This window comes from Leuciscus leuciscus, assembly GCF_965113295.1.
Source record: "Leuciscus leuciscus genome assembly, chromosome: 8".
NCBI lineage: Eukaryota > Metazoa > Chordata > Actinopteri > Cypriniformes > Leuciscidae > Leuciscus > Leuciscus leuciscus.
The window spans coordinates 24,311,630-24,331,289 of record NC_138732.1 but is presented as its reverse complement, the minus strand read 5'-3'; the positions used below and the strand labels follow the sequence as shown (position 1 = coordinate 24,331,289).

The window sequence follows — 19,660 nt, the reverse complement described above, 5'->3', positions numbered from 1 at the left end:
TCATCACTGTCAAGTTTAAATGACATCGACCGCAACATACATAAACAGGATATGAGTTCTGACATAATCTAATAAACATAGACAGACAAGAAGAAATGACTAAAGCAAACAGCACCTGAAACAGTTTGACCAATGACATTAGTTTTAGCACAACACATGCCAAACATTTGCCAAAGTCATAAAACACAGACACAGTTTGTTCTAACAGAGCACCTTTTGATTTTGCAAGCAAATGACTTCAAAAGCCTTTTAAATTCTGAGTGAATTAAATAAACCGGATACTTATGAAATCTGAAAGCTACAAAATGAGTTTGGCCCACAAGGGGCTTTCTAATCTAGTTTAGAGTTGTCAGGGATCAGCCAGGCTCCACCACCACACAATCACAGAGATCGCTGTCACCTGAGTACTAATCACCCGCACCTGCACGTCATCTGATCATCAGCACAGTCAGCACAAAATCACTCACCTCACACAGTCACATTGTCTGGTCTTGTTTGAGTAAGGACTCACTTCCTTGTTACTCTTACCTTCCTATGATTGATGTTTAGTGTGATCGTCTACCGTCCTGTTTCTCCAAAGTCTCCACTGTCTTCCTGTCATCAATCAGCTACTTACCTCTCTCTGTTCCTCTCTTCCCAGCAGCCCTGGAACAACTTCATGGAGCAGCCATGTTCACTAAGTTTGACGACCGCAGCGCGTATAACCTCGTCCGGATACGTGCGTGAGGGGGACGAATGGAAGACGGCCTTTGTGACCCCCACTGAACACTACGAGTGCCTGGTCCTACCGTATGGTCTAAATGCCCCCTCCGTATTTATGCAAGACTTTATGCACGTGGTGCTCCGGGAATTCCTTCATCGTACCGTGATCGTCTACATTAATGATATCCTGATCCTCCAACGCGTCAGAACATCACCTCTTCCTCAAGGTCAAGAAATGCTCCTTCCATCAACTAACCGTCCAGTTTCTCGCTATAACATCAGTGAACATGGCATCCAGATGGACGAGGGGAAGGTAAATGCGGTCCGGAACTGGCCCACACCTACCAGCATCAAAGAGCTCCGTTTCCTAGGATTTTCTAATGCCGGTTCATCCATAACTACAGATCCTTCACCTCCCCGTTGACCAACCTCCTTCAGAAAAAGTCCAAGTCTCTGTCCTGGACACCAGCTGCCAACCAGGCTTTACAGAGCCTTAAAGACTCGTTCACAAGTGCACCGCTCCTAATCCACCCAGACCCAGGAGCAGTTCTATCGCAGCAGCAGGGAAATCCAGCACGTCTCCATCCATGCGCCTTCTCTAAAAACTATCCCCGGCGGAGGTTAATTACAATATTGGTAACTGAGAACTACTGGCCATCAAGCTCGCCTTGGAGGCGTGGAGACACTGGCTGGAGGGTGCTAAGGAGAGATTCAGTTCTCACGATCACAAAAATCTTCAATATCTCAGAGATGTTAAACTCCTCAACCCCAGACAGGCAAGATGGGCTTTGTTTTTCAACTGGATCCATTTTACCATCTCCTATCGTCTCGGTACAAAGAATCTCAAGGCTGATGCTCTATCCCGTCTCCATAACTCTGAAGAGAAAACCGAAGACCCGGAGCCCATCTTACCTCAAAAGATCACCCTGTGCCCCATCCAGTGGTCCTTCCATCAGCAGCTTTCCTCCTCCAGTGTCTCCGAGCCATCTCCGCCAGGGTGTCCACCCGGTCGTACCTACGTTCCCCGGTCACAACGCAATAATCTCACGGACTCAGCACATTCTTCCGTGGGCACTGGCCATCCAGGGGCCAACCGCACCCTCTCACTGCTACAAGATCACTTCTGGTGACCCAACATGGCCAGGGATTTGAGAAGGTTTGTCCAGGGATAAAAAGACTGCGCCATCTCCAAGAGCCCACGTTATCTTCCATCAGGCAAGCTCCTTCCGTTGCCGATTCCCCTACGCCCCTGGTCACACCTAGGAGTAGACTTTTCCACCGACCAACCTCCATCCAAAGGTAATACATGTATCCTAGTCATTGTTGACCGATTCTCCAAATCCTGCCGTCTGGGTAGGGGTACTGTCAGGGACCAGCCAGGCTCCACCACCACACAATAACAGAGATCGCTGTCACCTGAGTACTAATCACCTGCATATCATCTGATCATCAGCACAAAAGCACTCACCTGACAGTCACATTGTATGGTCTCGTTTGAGTAAGGACTCTTTTGTTACTCTTACCTTACCACGATTGATGTTTAGTGTGATCGTCTACCGTCCTGTTTCTCTAAAGTCTCCATCTTCCTGGTCTTCCTATCTCTCTCTGGTTCCTGTCATCTAATCCACATCCTCCATCATTTGCAAAAGAACCACAGACTCTCAGTATATCTCACCATCATTATTCAAAGACATTCTCCATTATCGTCACCCACTGGTGCTCACCGCTACTTGTTTCAATAAACCTGTTTCTTACCAGTATCATTTTGTCTTGAGTCTCTGTTCCATAACAAGAGTGGCATGTAAGAACCAAAAAGGAAAAAAGGCTTCTCAGTATTTACATATTATGCTCCTTTAGAAGCAAATCTTGATGTAGTCCATTCAGAAAAACTACACGCATCACACATTATAGTTTAATTAAAATATTACTTGTTTTAACCTTCAAATACCCACAGAACTTTCAAAAAGGACAAGCAGATGATTCACAGGACATAAGATGTGGAGGTGTCACTGTTAGGTGATACTGGACAAAGAATAATGTTTCTTTTTTTCTTTTTTTTTGTGATCAATGTCTTATCTGTGCTGATATGGAGGATCATTCCGGTGGTAAAACCTTTCTTCTGTCTGCCTATATCCATCTCAAGTTACACTGATGGAAGTAGTCCCAGTTTCAGACAGCATGCTTACAGACCAGGGCACATTTTGATATTGGAAGCTAGTGAAAATGCTAGTTCTAATCTGACTGGCTAAGCACTAGTCATTCCTTGTTCTATTTATTCCAAAAAACAGCTTTGAGAATTTCAAGTTGTTACCCACTGAAAATCTTCCTTTCTGCCATAGCCCACATATCTCATTTGTGCATGCACAAACTGGGTTTGTCACGAGTCACACCAGGTTTGACGCCAAACATCATTGGTTCTTGAGTGTTGCCTATGTGCCAAGTATGAATATATGCAAATGTTAATGGTCTTATATACTGTAGGTTTGTGAAGATATGAGAAAAAAAAATATTCAACTTTTTAAAAATTGTGCAATTGTCCATAAGAGACTACTTTTATATATACTGTACACTAACTTTTAAACAACAGCGTGTATGTACAGTATATAATATGTTTCATTATCACCACATAGATGTTTTACACCTGTTTTTCCAATAGTATAAGACACTAATCAGAGGGACATATCATTCGTTCATGTAGATCACAGATATACTGCTCCTCTCCAGGTAAACTCTATCTCCTGGATCAAAATTGAAGGATCTTTTGAATTTCAAGCTCCAACTCAGCCACCCACTGAAAACTGAGATGGCCTTTCAAACTTTCTTCCATCTCAATAAAACAAGCCTGGCTGAGTCAGCCCTCTTCACAGGGGAGATTCAATTAAAGCTGGAGAGACCGTCTCCCAGATGTGAGGAGGGTCTCCAGCACATGAGGTTCTCCCAGTATAGCACTCTGCAAGTAATAGAAAAAAAATGAGTGCAGAGAAAGGTTCCCCTTTCCAAATGAGTCTCATCATTATGCCTGAGGCTGTGTAACGCTCCGAGGAATTTCACATTTCATTAAAATGCAAATTTTGGGTTTAATGATGATCTGGGGCATCTACCTTTTTAAACTTGTATCTGCTGATTCCCTGGATCATTTTTTTTTGGGCCATTCATTTGTTGCTGGTTTGCACTATATTGTTTAATATTTTCATTTTCACCCTTAAACTAACGTGGTTGCAACTGAGTCATATGTCTCTTTTGCTTTGTAAATTACTAATGGATTACAATTGAATGCCATAATTTCAGCAACTAAATCACTGTGCACTTTCTTCACCATTGGAGATAAAAAGAAAAATGTGCAAATGTTGCCAAGACAAGCCAATTAAATAGCTTGTTTATTTTTTAAAGTGTGCGCTGTAGAAGAATTAAATGTTTTGTTAAAACATATGGACATGAGTCTGCTCAGGAATGGTTGTGTAATATCTTATTGGAGTCGGTCAATAGTGGTGAGTGCTAATGGGAAATAAATGATGGGAGATGAATTTCCCACAATAGCAGGTACAACTTAAACTGCACTCAAAAAACACTCAGCATGCTGTTGCTTTTTAGAAGAGACATATTAAACTACTCCATGCAGCGATTACTGTGCAGTGACCGCAGGTTCTTTGAATGGTAGGAAAATAGAACAACAAAAATCAGCAATGAGACTACTTAAATATCTTAAAAATGATTTATTCTTGACACTACTGAGATCAAATTCAGAGCAAAATTGAGAGAGATATAAAAAAGAAGAAAAAAACAGAGAAATAGACCCCAAAAATAGTTTCTGGAGAGATCTCAAAAGTCAGAGATCTCAATATGACCAATACAATTTGTATTTTATCATTACAAAAGAGCAATGTAATTTTCTGGGAGGCCTCCCATGATGGGAAGCATAAGATGACTCACCCACAGAAAATTTGACCTAGAAGAATCAAGACACTTGATCTGGATTTTAGGAATGCATGTAAATAACTTCAAGTGTGTTAAATCCTCTAAATTTCCAGGCCAAATCTGAATTAAACTGGGAGATATCTGTGTCGATGGGAAAGAAAAAGAAAAATTCTGGAAAATAAAACACTATATGGTAAATAAATAGATTGTAATAAATAAAATAAGTTAATAAATGAAATTAATAAATGATTAAAAAACGCCTTCTGACAGCATGGTACAGCAAGCACATTATGTACATAGAAAACAAATACAATGCTGCTTACCAACAACGGACACTATGCACAGCCCACAGCTGAACTTTTCAGTGAACAAGGTAATTTCTCCAACCTGTGATTAAATACAACTTCAACGTACCCTCCTAGTAAAGTCCTGATTGGGCACAAATCTCTCCTTTTAAAGACTTTTATCAGACGTGCAGAATGTAGTCTTGGTAATATAGCCAGTTACACTCTGGTGATTTCACAGATCTAACTGCTTTCTAGAGAGGCCTGTAAATAGCCCTGCCTTGTGCCAAAATCAAGTCATTTCCCTGAGAACAATATAGTCACCATATCTAATTCAATAGTGGATGCAATGGTTTTACAATCTTAACACCCCCTGGAATTTTACGACCAATTACCGCCCGTCTGGGTTCCTTGATGTATCAGAGGCTGAGAGCAGAGTCCAAGGACTCCCATACTGTGTAGCGTTTCCTTTGTGCAAACCACCGTCACCGACCACACACTCTACTCTAGGCCACACATCAAAAACACAATCAAATGGCATCAAATACATGTTTGAATTGTTCTTTTTGTGCACTATGCACATTTGAAGCATTCAAGCCTCGTGGGCAACCAACCTAGACATAGCATCATAGCCCAGCCACTTCGGTTACTGAATAAATTTGAATCTCTCAAACCCTACCTAGACAGGGGATCATTGGCATGTTATGATGCCCAACAATGCTGTTTAGACTGAAGCTGAATGGGCTTTGAAACAACCACTGACTGCAGGGACTCTGAACTGTATGAACATGACAAAATCCAGAGCAGTGAAAAACTCCATGAGAGACTCTAGTTGACGAATTATTCATCACAGCGGCGAGTCATTCTAAAAGCATGTCTTCTCAGTGGGTTTTAACTCAAGATGGACTGTCATCCTGCCCTCAAAAGCACAGTGAAAAGCATTTCAAAAGTAGAAAACATGTTACTTTGCATCTTGAAGTTGTTTTATGGTTCAGTTGGTCAACACAAGGTCCTTGCTGAGATAAACTTACTGTTCTGTGCATGAACTCAAGGCAAGCTTAGTTTGATCTGCACTTACTTTAATGTATGTGCTGAACTAAAGTAAATGCTTTAGGCCACAAACAGACTTCCAATTAAAAGCCTAAGTAATAAATTGTAAGTTTAAGGCATTAATCCGGATACATTTGAAAACGGCGTTTTCGTTTAGAAACGCTCTCCGTCCACACTAGCGTTTTCGGACGTTTCAGTGTGGATGAGAAACTTTTGAAAAACGCCTGAAAACGCTCAATTCACCTTTACTGCGCATGTGTAAAACCCCACAAAAGCTCACTGATATGATTCAGATGGAAAAATAAATAATGAAGTTATCGCGCAATTCTTCTGACAGGATAATTTTATTTAGTCAAATATCTCACCATTCACTGATGCGCCCAGGTCGCACGCAGACACCATATGTTTGGTCTAAAACGCAACTGCTCTCATGTATCACCGCAGGACAGCAAATGTGAGTAGGCTAAATTCTGTCATCTTTGCAGGACTGTGATATGAAGAGTGTGCAATGTAGAATATTTTTTAGCAACAGTGTGAAAGTGAATAGCACATAACAGGGACAATACTGGTATAAACATGAATATCTATTGGTACAATATGCGTCACATGACTAAATTAACGTCATCGTTTTTAAATCCCTCCGGTTTCACAGTCCACACTACGACGCAAAAACTGCGTTTTCAAATGTATACGCTTTGGAGTGCGTTTTCAAAAAGCTTCGTTTTCATTAATAAAAACGCCGTCTCAGTGTGGACGGAAGGCCAAAACGGAGAGAAAAAGATGCATTTCAAACGAAAACGTATTAGTGTGGACATGGCCTTGATCCCAGAAAAATGGGATTCTTCCAAAGCTGCAACACCTGCCTCAGGCAGGCAGAGAAAATGAAATGCTGATTTGAAATGAGAATCTGATTGTCTAGCACACTGGTTCACAAAGTGTGGCACGCGTACCACTAAATTTCGCACGTACGATCAAACCGGAGTGATCAGTCTTGGCTGGTCCCTGGAGTGTACGATCACACCGGTGTGAGTAGAACGGTCAGTTCATCAACTGCTACATATTCAAATGTACTTTCACAGTTGACTGGCGCTGAGCCAGAGACGTACGCGCTCAGCGCTGTCATATATCACTATTCAGTGTTTTCCACCACATAATGTTTATTTTAGGTTTCAGACATTTAAATTCACATAAGTACTAAAAAAACAATACATTTAGAGTTTGTAAAATACACACTGCTGCCTATGGAAGCGGCAATAATAATCCTTTCGATTATAATTAGACGACACGTTTTATTCATATCAGATACACATTGTGTAAGTAACTATTCTTCTCCTAATTCACCGGCCACTTTCATATATTTCGGGAGAAGTGGATGAATTCATGTGTTTTAAATCCAACAGATCCGATTCTCTGAACTGTGTCTGCGGCACAATCTAACATGGCGGCGCCCATTGCGCATACAGCTCAACTAATGCGATCGTTATAAAGGTGTTTAAACAACAAAACACTTCCACTTGCACATATTTGACAATCGGAATATCAGATATTTCATGCTATAGCTAACAAATTTGTGAATATTTTGAATAAAAAAGGAAATAATAGCGGATCATCAGTCATTCAGCGCTATTGTGGCTGCGGTGTTTCACCTGACAAGCAATGATGCGTCACCATGGAAACAATAAAGTGATAAGTATTAAATAACGGTCGCCTTGAAAAACTCACGGAGGTCAGCCAGAATATTTAAATGCACGTGTAAAAAGGTTAAATATGAATACACAGCCTGTGTTCATTTTTTATTTTTATTAATTACATACTTTTTAACTTAATCTTTTAAGTACAGTTTTTATTGAACTTTTAAGTACAAAACATTTTCATAATATACTCTTTAAGTAGGCTACAGTTTGTATTTCACTTTTAGGTGCAATAGGCCTACATTTTAATTCTCATTATTTAAGTTTTTTATTTACCTGTATGTAAGCAGCACAGTGCAGTGTTAATATTCAAACTGTGTTTTTACAATGTTGAAGTGGCTGGCAATAATAGATATTCTTATAAGAAATAAAACTGCCTCATTTTTGAGCTGTGCATAACTGTAGCTGAATAGTTAGGCCTACTATGCTACTGTATTTTCATATTGATTATTAAGGTGGTACTTGGAGATCCACATATTTTCTGAGGTGGTACTTGGTGTAAAAAGTTTGAGAACCACTGGTCTAGCATCTTCAATTAATAAAACGGATAGATGTACAAAAATAAAAATAAAAAAATGCTCTTCCGATGTCCTCTGGTCAAATTATAACCTTGCGAAATGTGAGAATGAATGAGTGTCACATTCCTCCATGTAGTCAACAAAAATCCTCTGAGAACACACTCATATTACTATTCTGCTAACCAAACTGAGGCTGTCCATGAGAGAACTCATCTGTTATTTGAGCCAATTCTTTGCACTAAAGTGTAAAAGCAAGGCTGAAGTAATGTAATTCATGGAATTTGCTGAAATTATTTTCAGAATGTTTGCAGTCATCATTTGCACACCATTCTGTCTAGGGTTGCCAACTTTTTACCACGCAGGATATGGAATACTGGCAATTTACATATGTTGTTAAATAAATTAAATGTGGAGGACCATTTAAAACATGCTGAGCATGTTAAACATTTATTGTTGAGGCTATATTCATAACAAGCTTCTTATGTATCCTAAATCCACACTGTTAAAAATGACTGAAGGTACCCAGCATGCAGTGTGAATAGATAATGCTGTGGAGTTTCTTGATTCTTGTTGGTTTTATCTGTGCTGCTTATTTTTTTTTACAGATTTTTGGTTCACTTTTAGCAGTTTGTGTTTTTTGTTTATTTTGTAATGTTCAGAATTTATCTTTATTATTATTATTATTTGTTGAGTGTCACCATTGTTGTGTTTTGTATGTCGAGTATTGATGTCTGTGCATCATTATGTGATGGAATATATGGATATGAAATATCCATCTACAACAATTATGAGTTTGAAATAAGATACTGGTAAATCTTTATGCTGAAATAACGCTAATAATAGTATCGTTTGACTAACTTAACAAATGTTTTCATTTGTCACACTTCTGACTTTGGCTAGATTAGAAATTTGAATATGAATATATCCAAGATCCCAAGCAAATGGAACACTAATCACCATTATGGTGACTTTTACAATAACAGTACTAAACAATATAATTTCTTACAGTGGCATGGTTAAAGATGACTTTATAATGTGAATTCACAGTAAAACAGGAGCAGTAAATGACTGTGTCAGCATTATGTTGCTGTTGATTAAGAAAATGACCCAGCATGCATTAATTTCACTGTAAATGTCGGACTACAGTTATTGAATATTTTCAATATTCAATAACTGTATAACTTTTATTGTAAAATAATACTCTTTAATCCTGGAAATTCCTGGATTTAATTTTTTTTTTTTTTACAGTGCAATTAAATACAAAAGTATATTTCCCTTTTTTGAGGGATTTTTTCTACAAGAAATATTGAAAATATTCAATAATGATTTATGTTTATTTCATTTTTGTTTCAATTATCAACATTTTAAAGTTGCATTTTTATTTTTTATAATGGAATATTTGACTGTAAAGAATCTGAAAAGCTGCTAAAAATAAATGATGAAAGCATGGTAAAGTTTCCAAAACAGTTTTAAAGAGAGAGAAAGAAATATGTTAGTTTTAGTAAAAATCAACAATTAGAACATGCAAATACAGTTGAAGAATCAAAATGCAATGTCCTGCCTAATACACAAATTAGGATTGTAGTCATTCACACAGATCCAACAAAATAGCATAGATTTGAAAGTTGATAATCTGTATGTGACCTTATCATGTTGAAGCAATCCTTTATTCTTATTCACCCATAACTGTAATTAGTATGGAATGTCTTTTGTCATCTCATTTCAATTCATGGAGGGTTTAATAATAGCAACCGTGTTTCTCAGTTCTCCGATCTACTGGGTAGATTGAAGAGCAGGGATTTCAATTTGCAAGTATTCAAGGTGAGCTCCTGCCATTTTCATACATCAGTGAATGTGAAGAACCACTGACATCAGTACAGATATTGCTCTAGCCAGCCTGTCTGGACTGACATGGTAGACTAATGCAAGAGTTGTCAGTGATATTCAGTGAGAGTTTTTTTAATTTTATAAATCCGATTGAAATAATACTCAGTAGTATTACTGCAGATAGCTTGTGTATATATAGCTTGTGTATATTATGAATATAATTCTTTACTGAGTTTGACCAAAGAAGTCACTGTTACTAGGGAAGTGAAAATCACGACAAAAGAGCTCATCAATGACCACTCAATCCGATGAAACACTGCAAATGATGTAAGTCTATACACTGCTTGCTTCAACACAAAGTTAGTAATGTTGTGATTCATATCAGAGCTGGTTGGTTTGGTTTGAAACGCTTTACTGAAGAATTGACTGAAATGGAGAAAATGAATGAGAAAAATGCTTCCAGAACAAAGACCGCTGAGAAAGTGGGAAATCACTGTAATGATCTATTGTCTGCTCGAGTCTACCTGCAAACCTCAATGCTTTTTGACAGAGAACTTGCATCTTGTATAATCTGAAAATGAACTATAAATGAAGTGACACCAGAATGGTTGCCATAAAAAAACTAGAAGTGTAAGAAGGATTGTGTCTAGAGTCACCAGTCTACCATTTTCTGGGTACCATTTTTTACCTGTCAGACTTTCTAGTCTACTATGACAAGAAAATGTTATTTAGCAATATATATATTTTTGTTTACTTCTTTAGAATTACCAAAGTAAACCCATGAGATGAAGGCTTACTGGCCGCAACGCGTAGGTGTACAGCTGCTTGTCACCTGTTAAAATCTAAGACATGAAAAAATAAAGGCTTTTTATATTTTTCTAAAACGAATTAATCAAGTGCCTTGGATTGTTTTTTCTTATGAGTGAAACCCATGAGAATTTCTACACATGCATTTCTCTCTTTTTTTTTTTTTTTTTTGTAGATTTATAAAGCAGAGGGCGAAATTATGCATTTAAGATCCTGAACATAATGCAAGGAAGAAAGTGATGTACGACGCGGTATACTTGCTTCATTTATTTCATTTACAACATACTGTAATGTTTGAAATATCATGCTGAGTTTACGAGGAATGATTTTTCTATTTATTTTAAAAAGCTTATTTTGGGTTGTTTGGGGTATTATTCCATTTCCATTGTAAAACAAATGTTTTACAAAGCAAAATGCCGAACAAAATAAGCCAGTCCACAAACCCCATTTGTGCCGCATCCAAATGGATTTAATGGATGAAGCCCAGAGGGGGGTGGGGGGGGGAAAAGCTTGGGGGAATCCATTTTCACATTGTAAAGTGGGCTGTAGCTCTAAGTGTTTATTTTCTGGAGTCAGCGGGTGTGGAGGACGTGGTGGCATCTCATATAGGGGTTATAAAGCTGATGCACTTCTGCCAGGGTAAACTACGATGATTTCTCTCTTGCCTTTCTTCAGAGGTAAATACTTCACAGTTTGCTGTCTGGGATTCATGCAGTCCTAGTCTAAGTGTCAAATGTGGAGCTTTTGAATTGCAGCAGACCTGGAATTCAGACTCTGTGCAAACTCGTGTGCAGAGCAGACGCGGAGGACTTGGATGGATTGCGGAGCGCTGTTTTTGTTAGAGTTAAAGCCAGTCTGCTTCATCTGAGCTAGGAGGGGTTTGCAGAGGCAAAGCGACGTGCAATGCGGCTGCACAGCACTGTAAAACAACATACATGGATCAGGTACAAGCAGCTAGAGGTGCCGGATTTACCAGTCAGGTGGCAAGCTTTTCAATACCCTGTGGCATGGATTTACATATAACCCTGAAATAATGACTTTCTTGGAATCAGCAGAGATAATGTCACAGCTCATTGCACTGCATGCATTAAAATGACAATGCACAGAAATATAAATTCGACTGTTTGCAGAGGTCACCTTCAAGAAAGAGCATATCGTTTGTATCAGATTATTTACAACACGTGAATTTAAACTGGTTCTTGCATGGAAATAGAAATGGCAAAAACCTGAGCAGAATATCAAGTTTGCTTTCTTTGGAGAGAAAGGCATCTTTATAGAGCCTTGGCAACAGTAAAACTACTTGTAATAAAAACAACAAGCCTAATTATTAAGGTCTACTGGTTTATGCAGAACAAATATTATCCTTACTGTGTCAATACCCTACTAATGTCAAACACTCAGTGACTTCTGCCTCCGTAAGTCCACATACTTCTGCAACTCTGCCTCCCCACCATGCAAATTAAAGTAAGATTTACATTTGCATTGGTTACGGCAAGACAAATTGATCTGATCTAAAGCATACGGAACATTTTTACATTCCCAAGGAAACTGTATATTTCTTCTATTGAGTCCAGAGACGACTGACACAGATAAATCAGCGTCAGGGCCGGCCACATTTACGCAAGCCAGGAGAGCATGTGGAAGCGCAAGTGCTCTGTTCCTGGGTTTGTTTTCTGTCCACCGGCAGGAGAGCTGACAGCAGCAAGCTTGTTTTTTTCTTCAAATCTCCTAAGTAGCCTCATGTCAGTGTTGGTGCACGGCAGAACAGCCAATTCGCTCCACGAAAAGAGTGAAACTTTAGTGAATGCTTCTTTTTGGTTAAAATAAAAATCATTGTGTAACTCTGGAAAAGCTCCTATCGTGTTTTATAAACAAACCTAGAGTACATTTCCTGAACTAATATGCACACTGGAAATCAATGTCAGATGCTTAATTGTCTAGTTTTGCATCTTTGTTACTATTGATTTCCATTAAGCACACATTCAAACCCACACAAGCAGTATCTTGGAAAATGGCCCAGATGCTACCAAATATGTCCTATCGTTTCAGTTCACAGAGGGATTGGAGTGGATGTTTGAGCGAGCGAAGCCAAAATTCAAAACATATGACATATGACCAAGAACAATTTGAAATAGTTAAAGTAATAGCGTAATTGTGTCCATAAAACAACTCTGCTTAGTATATACTCCAGTCTCTGAGCCACTGTAAAAATGTACTTTCTCAGAAATAACTAAGTAGAGCCTTTTAGTCCCTCTCAAAGTGCAGCGTTGGTAATAACAGTGCTTTCGTGGCTCCAGCACTGCAGGAGATGGTCTGCTGTGATCTTCACTGTAATGCTGGTGGACATCTTAAGGCTAATGAAGAGAACTCCAGGTATTTCTGTGGGTTCATGCCTCCCGTGAGTCCCACTCTAATACCGTGGCCATCAGTCCTCTGATATCTCACACTAGGTGCCAGAGCCCCTGGACTTGAAAGATGTACTGTGAATGACTGAGAAACTGTTACAGGACTCTTGAAACATCGATAACCTACAGCACATGGTGGCTGTTAAGGTTAAGGACACTCAATATTATATGAATATGAACAAATGTTTAACAAATGTAAAAAACAACAACAACAAAAAAAACGCTTTTTCATAAGCTAGATCTGGTGTTTCTTCTCATATTTTAAAGCATATTTAAACACTTAGCCTACAGTTTTGATATGTTCCTTAATAAAATTTGACATTTAATTGCATGTTATAAAGCAAATTCACGCTATTCTATGTGATTTCAAGAAAAATGTGTTACTATGGGCTGCAAATTTTTGTGTAAACTTTGAAAAATTAGAATAATTAGTAAAAGGTATACAATAATTGTATTCATTCAATTCTATGTTTGTTAAAAAATAATTCTGATAAATAGACAAAGAAGTGAGATGAACCACAACCCCTTGTTTACATTGAGAGAATTGTGTCGGCACCTCATTAAAACTTCCTAAAAGTCTAGCCTAATACTGCGGAAATCTAAACACTGAGAAGACCATTAACAGTGCTGTAACACATTAACATTGTGATTGACAGCAGTGAACTGGATCTTCAAGTTCTTTCTCTAGACCAACTAATGATCTTTCCTCTACAAGCTGCTCAACACCAGGGACAGAATGAAATCACCCCAATCACTTCAGTGACCTAAACTCATTAATCCTTAAAGATTATTTATGCCAAAATCGAAGCATGTTTGACATGGCTCCCACTGAAAACGGGAAACTTTATTCAATGGATTTACACCTTCGGACCAGACAAATTTTTTCTTTGTTTCTCCATGAATTCAAAATCAACGTTTTTTGGGCTTTTAGAATGAATATGTTAGCCTTACTGTTATCTATAAGCTAGTGTGCTCCAAAACAATGACAGAATTCGCATTTAGAAGATATCAGCATTCAAAACTTACAGTCTGTGACTTCTGCCAATATGGATAAATGATTTTGACTCACTTCAGCTTCTAATCAGATTTTCTGTCCAATCAAATCCTCCAATCTGAAACGTCCCGCCCCCTACATTATAAATAGATGCTGAAACTGCAGATAAAATCGGTCACTTGTTCTATTTTTTACATGGTGAATGGTACATAGTGCACTATATAGGGCATAGGGAATGATTCAGACAGTGTAAATATGCTTTTCATTGGGGCGAATGAAGTCTGGTTTCACGTCAGTTTAACTGAACCGCTCCGGTCTAGAGACACGATAGCACAGTGCGGATCATATGCGTGAGTCGCCGCAGACCAGAAAACGTATCGGACTCATTTGAATTCTGCACATAATGCTATATTTTAAAGAGATATGTAAGAGATTAGGAGGAGAAACTGTTAGAGATTAGGAGGAAATTGCGGCTTTATACCAAGCTCAACGGCTATGGGCGAGCTGTGATATAAACTAAACGATATTGACTATTTTTTTAAAAGGGGAGGAGCTGTTCTATATGTCCCGCCCTAGCTTCCTGTTTCAGTGGAAATTAGGTCAACACATTGAATAATGCTGCGCGTTTCAAGGCACTACAGTGGACTTGACCACATGGCTCTGTCTTTGTTTGTGTTGGCCATGTGCTTCTCTTATCCCACCTCCTTGTTTCCGTTACCATGCCCCCTTGTTTAGTCGTTGTCCAGTCCTCGTTGGCCTGATTGTGTTCACCTGTGTTCATTGTGTATGAGCAGTTCTTGCTTGTCTTCAGGTCTTTTCAATCAGTGCTATAGTTTTCCCTGTCAGTTCTAGCTTTGTATTTATTTCCTTTAGTTTTTCATTTTTTTCTTTGTTCCTCTTTTTTTATTCTAGTCTAGGTCCAGTCTTTATTTCTCTCCAGTTCTCAGCAAGGTTGCAGTTATTTTTTAGATATCCATTTTTCTTTTCTTTGCTAGCGCCAGTTATAATTTAGTTTCTTGTTTTCTGTAGTCAAAGTTTTATTTTTGCTTTTGTTATCTCTCTTTTGTTGTCTTGTCTTGTTGAATCTTGTCATGTTGGTTACAGCTCTGCCCTGCTTTCTGTGTCTTCCCTGTCACTGACTCTCCTGACCTGGCAGCCAGTCTAATGCTTCTGCAGTTACTTTAAGTATCGAGGCTCTGGTTTCCTGAGACGCTGCCTTGTCTCCATCATTGCCTTAGCATCTGGAGCTGCCTCATCCCCGACTAGCCTGTTCTCCTGTCTTGTGCCCTGCCCTTTTGTTTGGACTAGGTTCCTGCCATACCTATCTTATGCTGCATGTTCGCATTAACCGAGCTTCACCTTTGTTTCTCTGCATAGGGCTTTAATGCAATGTAAAAGAGAGCTTATTGATCTTCTGGCTACAGCCTCTTACTAAGCCATCTATCAAAACACATTCGTTCCATGCCAATATTGACTGCTGAATCCACTATTGCGTAAATGCAAATTGACCTAGGACCCCTTTGGATAAGTGATAACTCCTCCCATTGCTAAAGGTCCATATGAGCACAGAAGACTGCACTTTTTTAGGCAACACTACGCAAAGCATCCAACCAGAGCTTTTCTGAATTATCTCTACTTCTGCGTTCATTTAACTTAAAATGAAAGCTTTAAATGAACAAATGACACTGTGTCCTGCAAAATGCCTCAAAGAGTCCTCCAATCTGTGACACTCCCATGAGGGTAAAGTATATATGATATAAGGTAATTGTTTTGAAAGAACCCAAAAAGTTTTGCCTCATCCGACTGTGGTGAACTCAAAAAAGCTGTTGGTTTTATCAAGTTGGCTTTGGCATGCAAGCTTCAAATGAGTGCAGAAGATTTTTTAAGAGAGCAGTAATTTCTTCCCTGGTATGTTCACATACACGTCTGTCTCTTTAGGTATTGTCTTTATCAGGATCTTACATATTTGGATTGCTTAGTAATTGCAAGATTTTTTTTTTTTTTTTATAAAACAAAAATCTTGAATTCTGAGAAACCTCCAGCTCTTTGAGAGCTCCTGAAGTACAGTATTATGCATTTAATATGATACGTAGCTGCACACTAATATTGAACAGACACAATGCTGTTGGATTTCCTCATTTGAACACTATCTGGTTGACCGATGAATTTAAGGAGGTCAAAGTCTTTAGTCTTAAGAATGGTTTTCTAAGTCATTCCAGTCTCATTAATATCGACAAATCTTTTTCTGAAAGTCTGATTTTATCATGTCGTTACTGAGTTCATAATCATAGTTGGGAGCATATTCTGCGATAGCAACAGCCAAAGTCTGTGTTTGTTTTATAGGGAACGGCGCTGAAACTTGCACCTGATTGTCATCTCACTGATTGGAACATCTAATTGAAATTACCCTTTTTAGAGAGACGAAAAATCTAGATTCACATTTCTGGCATTTACAAATAGATTGTGAGTAAAAAACATGCTCTGTGACTTAGATGAGGATTGGCTCACAATTTAAGTTACATTCAAAACTGATTACAGATATTCAAAAGGGTTAAAAACATTCTACCACCACTGTATGAGATTTACAATCATTCATATATCAAAAACACAGACAACTCTAAAGTGTTCACTCTCTTCTCTCTCTTTCTGCGTCACTGGAGAACTTCATAATTGCAAATCATGGAGAAGGATTTCTGCCTGGTGAGGGGAAAGAGCGCTTTCTAAATGTGACAATCATGAAATTACCTTGCCATTAAATTTACCGAACTGTCAGCATCTAGTCAACACAGCTAATTATGTGGATTGTATTGTAAGCCACTAAAATCCACAGTAAAATGCTGAACATAGAGGTGAAACTTAAGACATTTGAAAAATAGGTCTTGCTATGCAAAAGCTTAAGTTGTCATTAGCTAAAAACAATTTCAATAGAATGATAACATGATGCTATATTTAAGTGCCTGTTGTTTCATTACAGCCTCTTAATATTTAAATATGATAATGCATCAATATTTAATGGAAGCTTTAATTAATCCACATTTCAAGCACCAAGTCACACCGTCTAGGTCAGTCAAGTTGCTTCTTGCACCTTTGGGCAAGGTACACAGATCCACTCTGTCCTTAGAGACAGTTTGTGTAGATTACATAACGCTATGCCAAATATGAAGAATGTCTGTCATAGCCAATGACATTTGTATTCATGAATAATAAATGATCTTCACAGACATGGGAAGCACTAACAGTGTTTATGCCACGCCACTTGTTGAAATTTAAACATTAACACATTAAAATGTGTTTCAAACGGGGATTCGCGTGAGTAGCCTATTTTGATTAGGAACTGAATGCGAAAGTTGTTTTCTCTTTAGAACATTATTGAACGAAATACCAGAGAAGTTCATAAAAACAGAATTAATTATGCTTCATGTCGAAAGAACTGAAATTGACAAATGTGAGAAAGTAATGTCTCTCAGTTTATGATTTCTTTATAAAAGACTGACAAATGAGCACACAATAATATAGCTAACTCCCATATAAGGACACTTTTCGCTTTTAAGCTGTGTATGTTTCACAGCAGTCCAAACATTTCTGTGTATTCATCTTTAGCACAGAAATAAGTGAATAGTTTTTAGTATTTCAGGGCAATTATAAAGCACGTTAATGATGAATGAATCACTCACCATTTCTGTGAGGAGCACGCGGGTCAAAACCATGGCACGACTCTAAATCCTCCTGTAGAAATTCACATCCTCTCATGGAAGAGAGTCGCTTGCAAAGAAAAGGACAACTTCTAGGCTTTACCGGGTTTGCGGAATGTCCACTGTCGGCGGAGGGCACAGTTGTGGGAGTTTAACGTGTGACGGTTATGTCAGAGTAAACTAGATACGCGCGTTAGCGCGCGGGCAGTTCCGTGGCTCAACGGTCAGTCCGGCAGAACCGAGATCGAGCGCCCTTCAGTTTCCACAGTGAAAAGCAAACTGAAGTCTCAAGTCCCTCCTCTTTCACACCACTTCAACCTCCAATGTGTTTATTGCCCTTTTCAAGAAACGCGTGTCCAGTGTCGTTGTCGACTCGTGTGTACAACATTAGGAAGTGCGCGCGTTTATGTTTTTTGGGTGTAGGCACGTAATGTATACAACTATGCATAGGCTATTCTTCACAAAGTTATTTGTTATGTCAATGAATTTAGATACGTATCTCATTATAGATACGGCATCTGCAGCTTGCTATTTAAGTTCTTACTAAATATGAATATACATTTAGAACATCACCGTGATATTACCATTACCAATAGGCTAGTAGATTAAATAGATAGATAAAATCGTATCATGTAATCAAATCTTACATTTGATCAGTCTTTCTTGGAATGTCATGTATACAGTTGAATAAAATTCAGATGATGATAAAAAAAAAATGGACACATATTAATTTTTGACTCTGGTTAAAGTGTGTGTCTCACCTCTTTGACGTTGTTATAAACTATAATAAAAGGTACTTGTACATAATATAGTTTAAAATGTACATTTCCACAACAAGCAGTCGTTAAATATTACTTAGAAGTGGTATTGAGGAAGATAAAGACCATAAAGGGAACTGAAAACAGCACACAATTGAAAAACATCAATGAGAAAGAAACTGCAAAACATCAATAACTCGCATGAAATGTCAGTCTTTTTTTTTTCTTTTCTTTTTTCGCAGTTAAACATGGATTTGCTCTCTACTCTGATCCTCTGTATCTAACCTTTTTAATCCGTGTGTCTCACAGCCTCTTTTAGCTTCTCTAATTCTCTAATCTACATAGCCTATAGTTTAAAAAATACATAGGCACACATAAGACATAAGAATCTTCACTCACAAATCTTGAAAGGCAGGTCCAACAACATCTCTGTTTACAAAGCCACATTATGTGACAAAACTAAGCTATAAAAATAAATAAATAAAAAACCTTGGGTTACACTTTATTTTAAGGTGTCATTGTTACAGTGTAATTATATATTGAAGTACTGAGTAAAATTAAGCAACTACATGTATTTACTATAGGGTTAGGGTATGATTAGGATTTGTTTGAAGGTTAGTTGCATGTAATTATGTATAATTTATTGTTATTACTATGGTAAGTAACATATGTAACAAGGACACTGTAAAATAAAGTGTTACCAAAACTTGCAGAGAAAATATAGCTGTAATAAATGAATCTCACCACCAACCCTGATGAAAACACCAGTATGTTGTGAGTTGAATGCTGATGTGCATTTGTCCTCTAAACCAGCATAAATCAACCTGAACCAGCAAGAATATTCTTCTTTACCCAATATGTTTTTAAAGCAGGAATGGTTTATATATATATATATATATATATATATATATATATATATATATATATATATATATAAGGAATATATATATATAAATAAATAAATAAATAAATATAAGGAATATTTATGAACAATTGTACAAAATTCAGAAAACAGAA

At 38.0% G+C, this 19,660-nt stretch overlaps 1 protein-coding gene across 4 annotated transcripts in view; it reads right to left on the bottom strand.

Annotated features, from left to right (window-relative positions):
* The window catches only part of htr4 (5-hydroxytryptamine receptor 4), a 109,697-nt gene extending 91,475 nt beyond the window's left edge, over nt 1–18,222 (bottom strand). For 2 of the 4 annotated variants that reach the window (XR_014208033.1, XM_082177298.1), the window contains exon 1: nt 17,868–18,220. Coding sequence is in view for 3 of the 4 variants with exons in the window: in XM_082177298.1 (XP_082033424.1) it covers nt 17,868–17,943 (76 nt within the window). In the remaining variant the exon portion in view is untranslated. Of the gene's footprint in view, nt 1–17,867 lie in introns of all 4 variants that reach the window. The other 2 variants (XM_082177300.1, XM_082177299.1) reach the window with 1 other exon arrangement.
* Nucleotides 18,223–19,660: the final 1,438 nt, after the last annotated feature.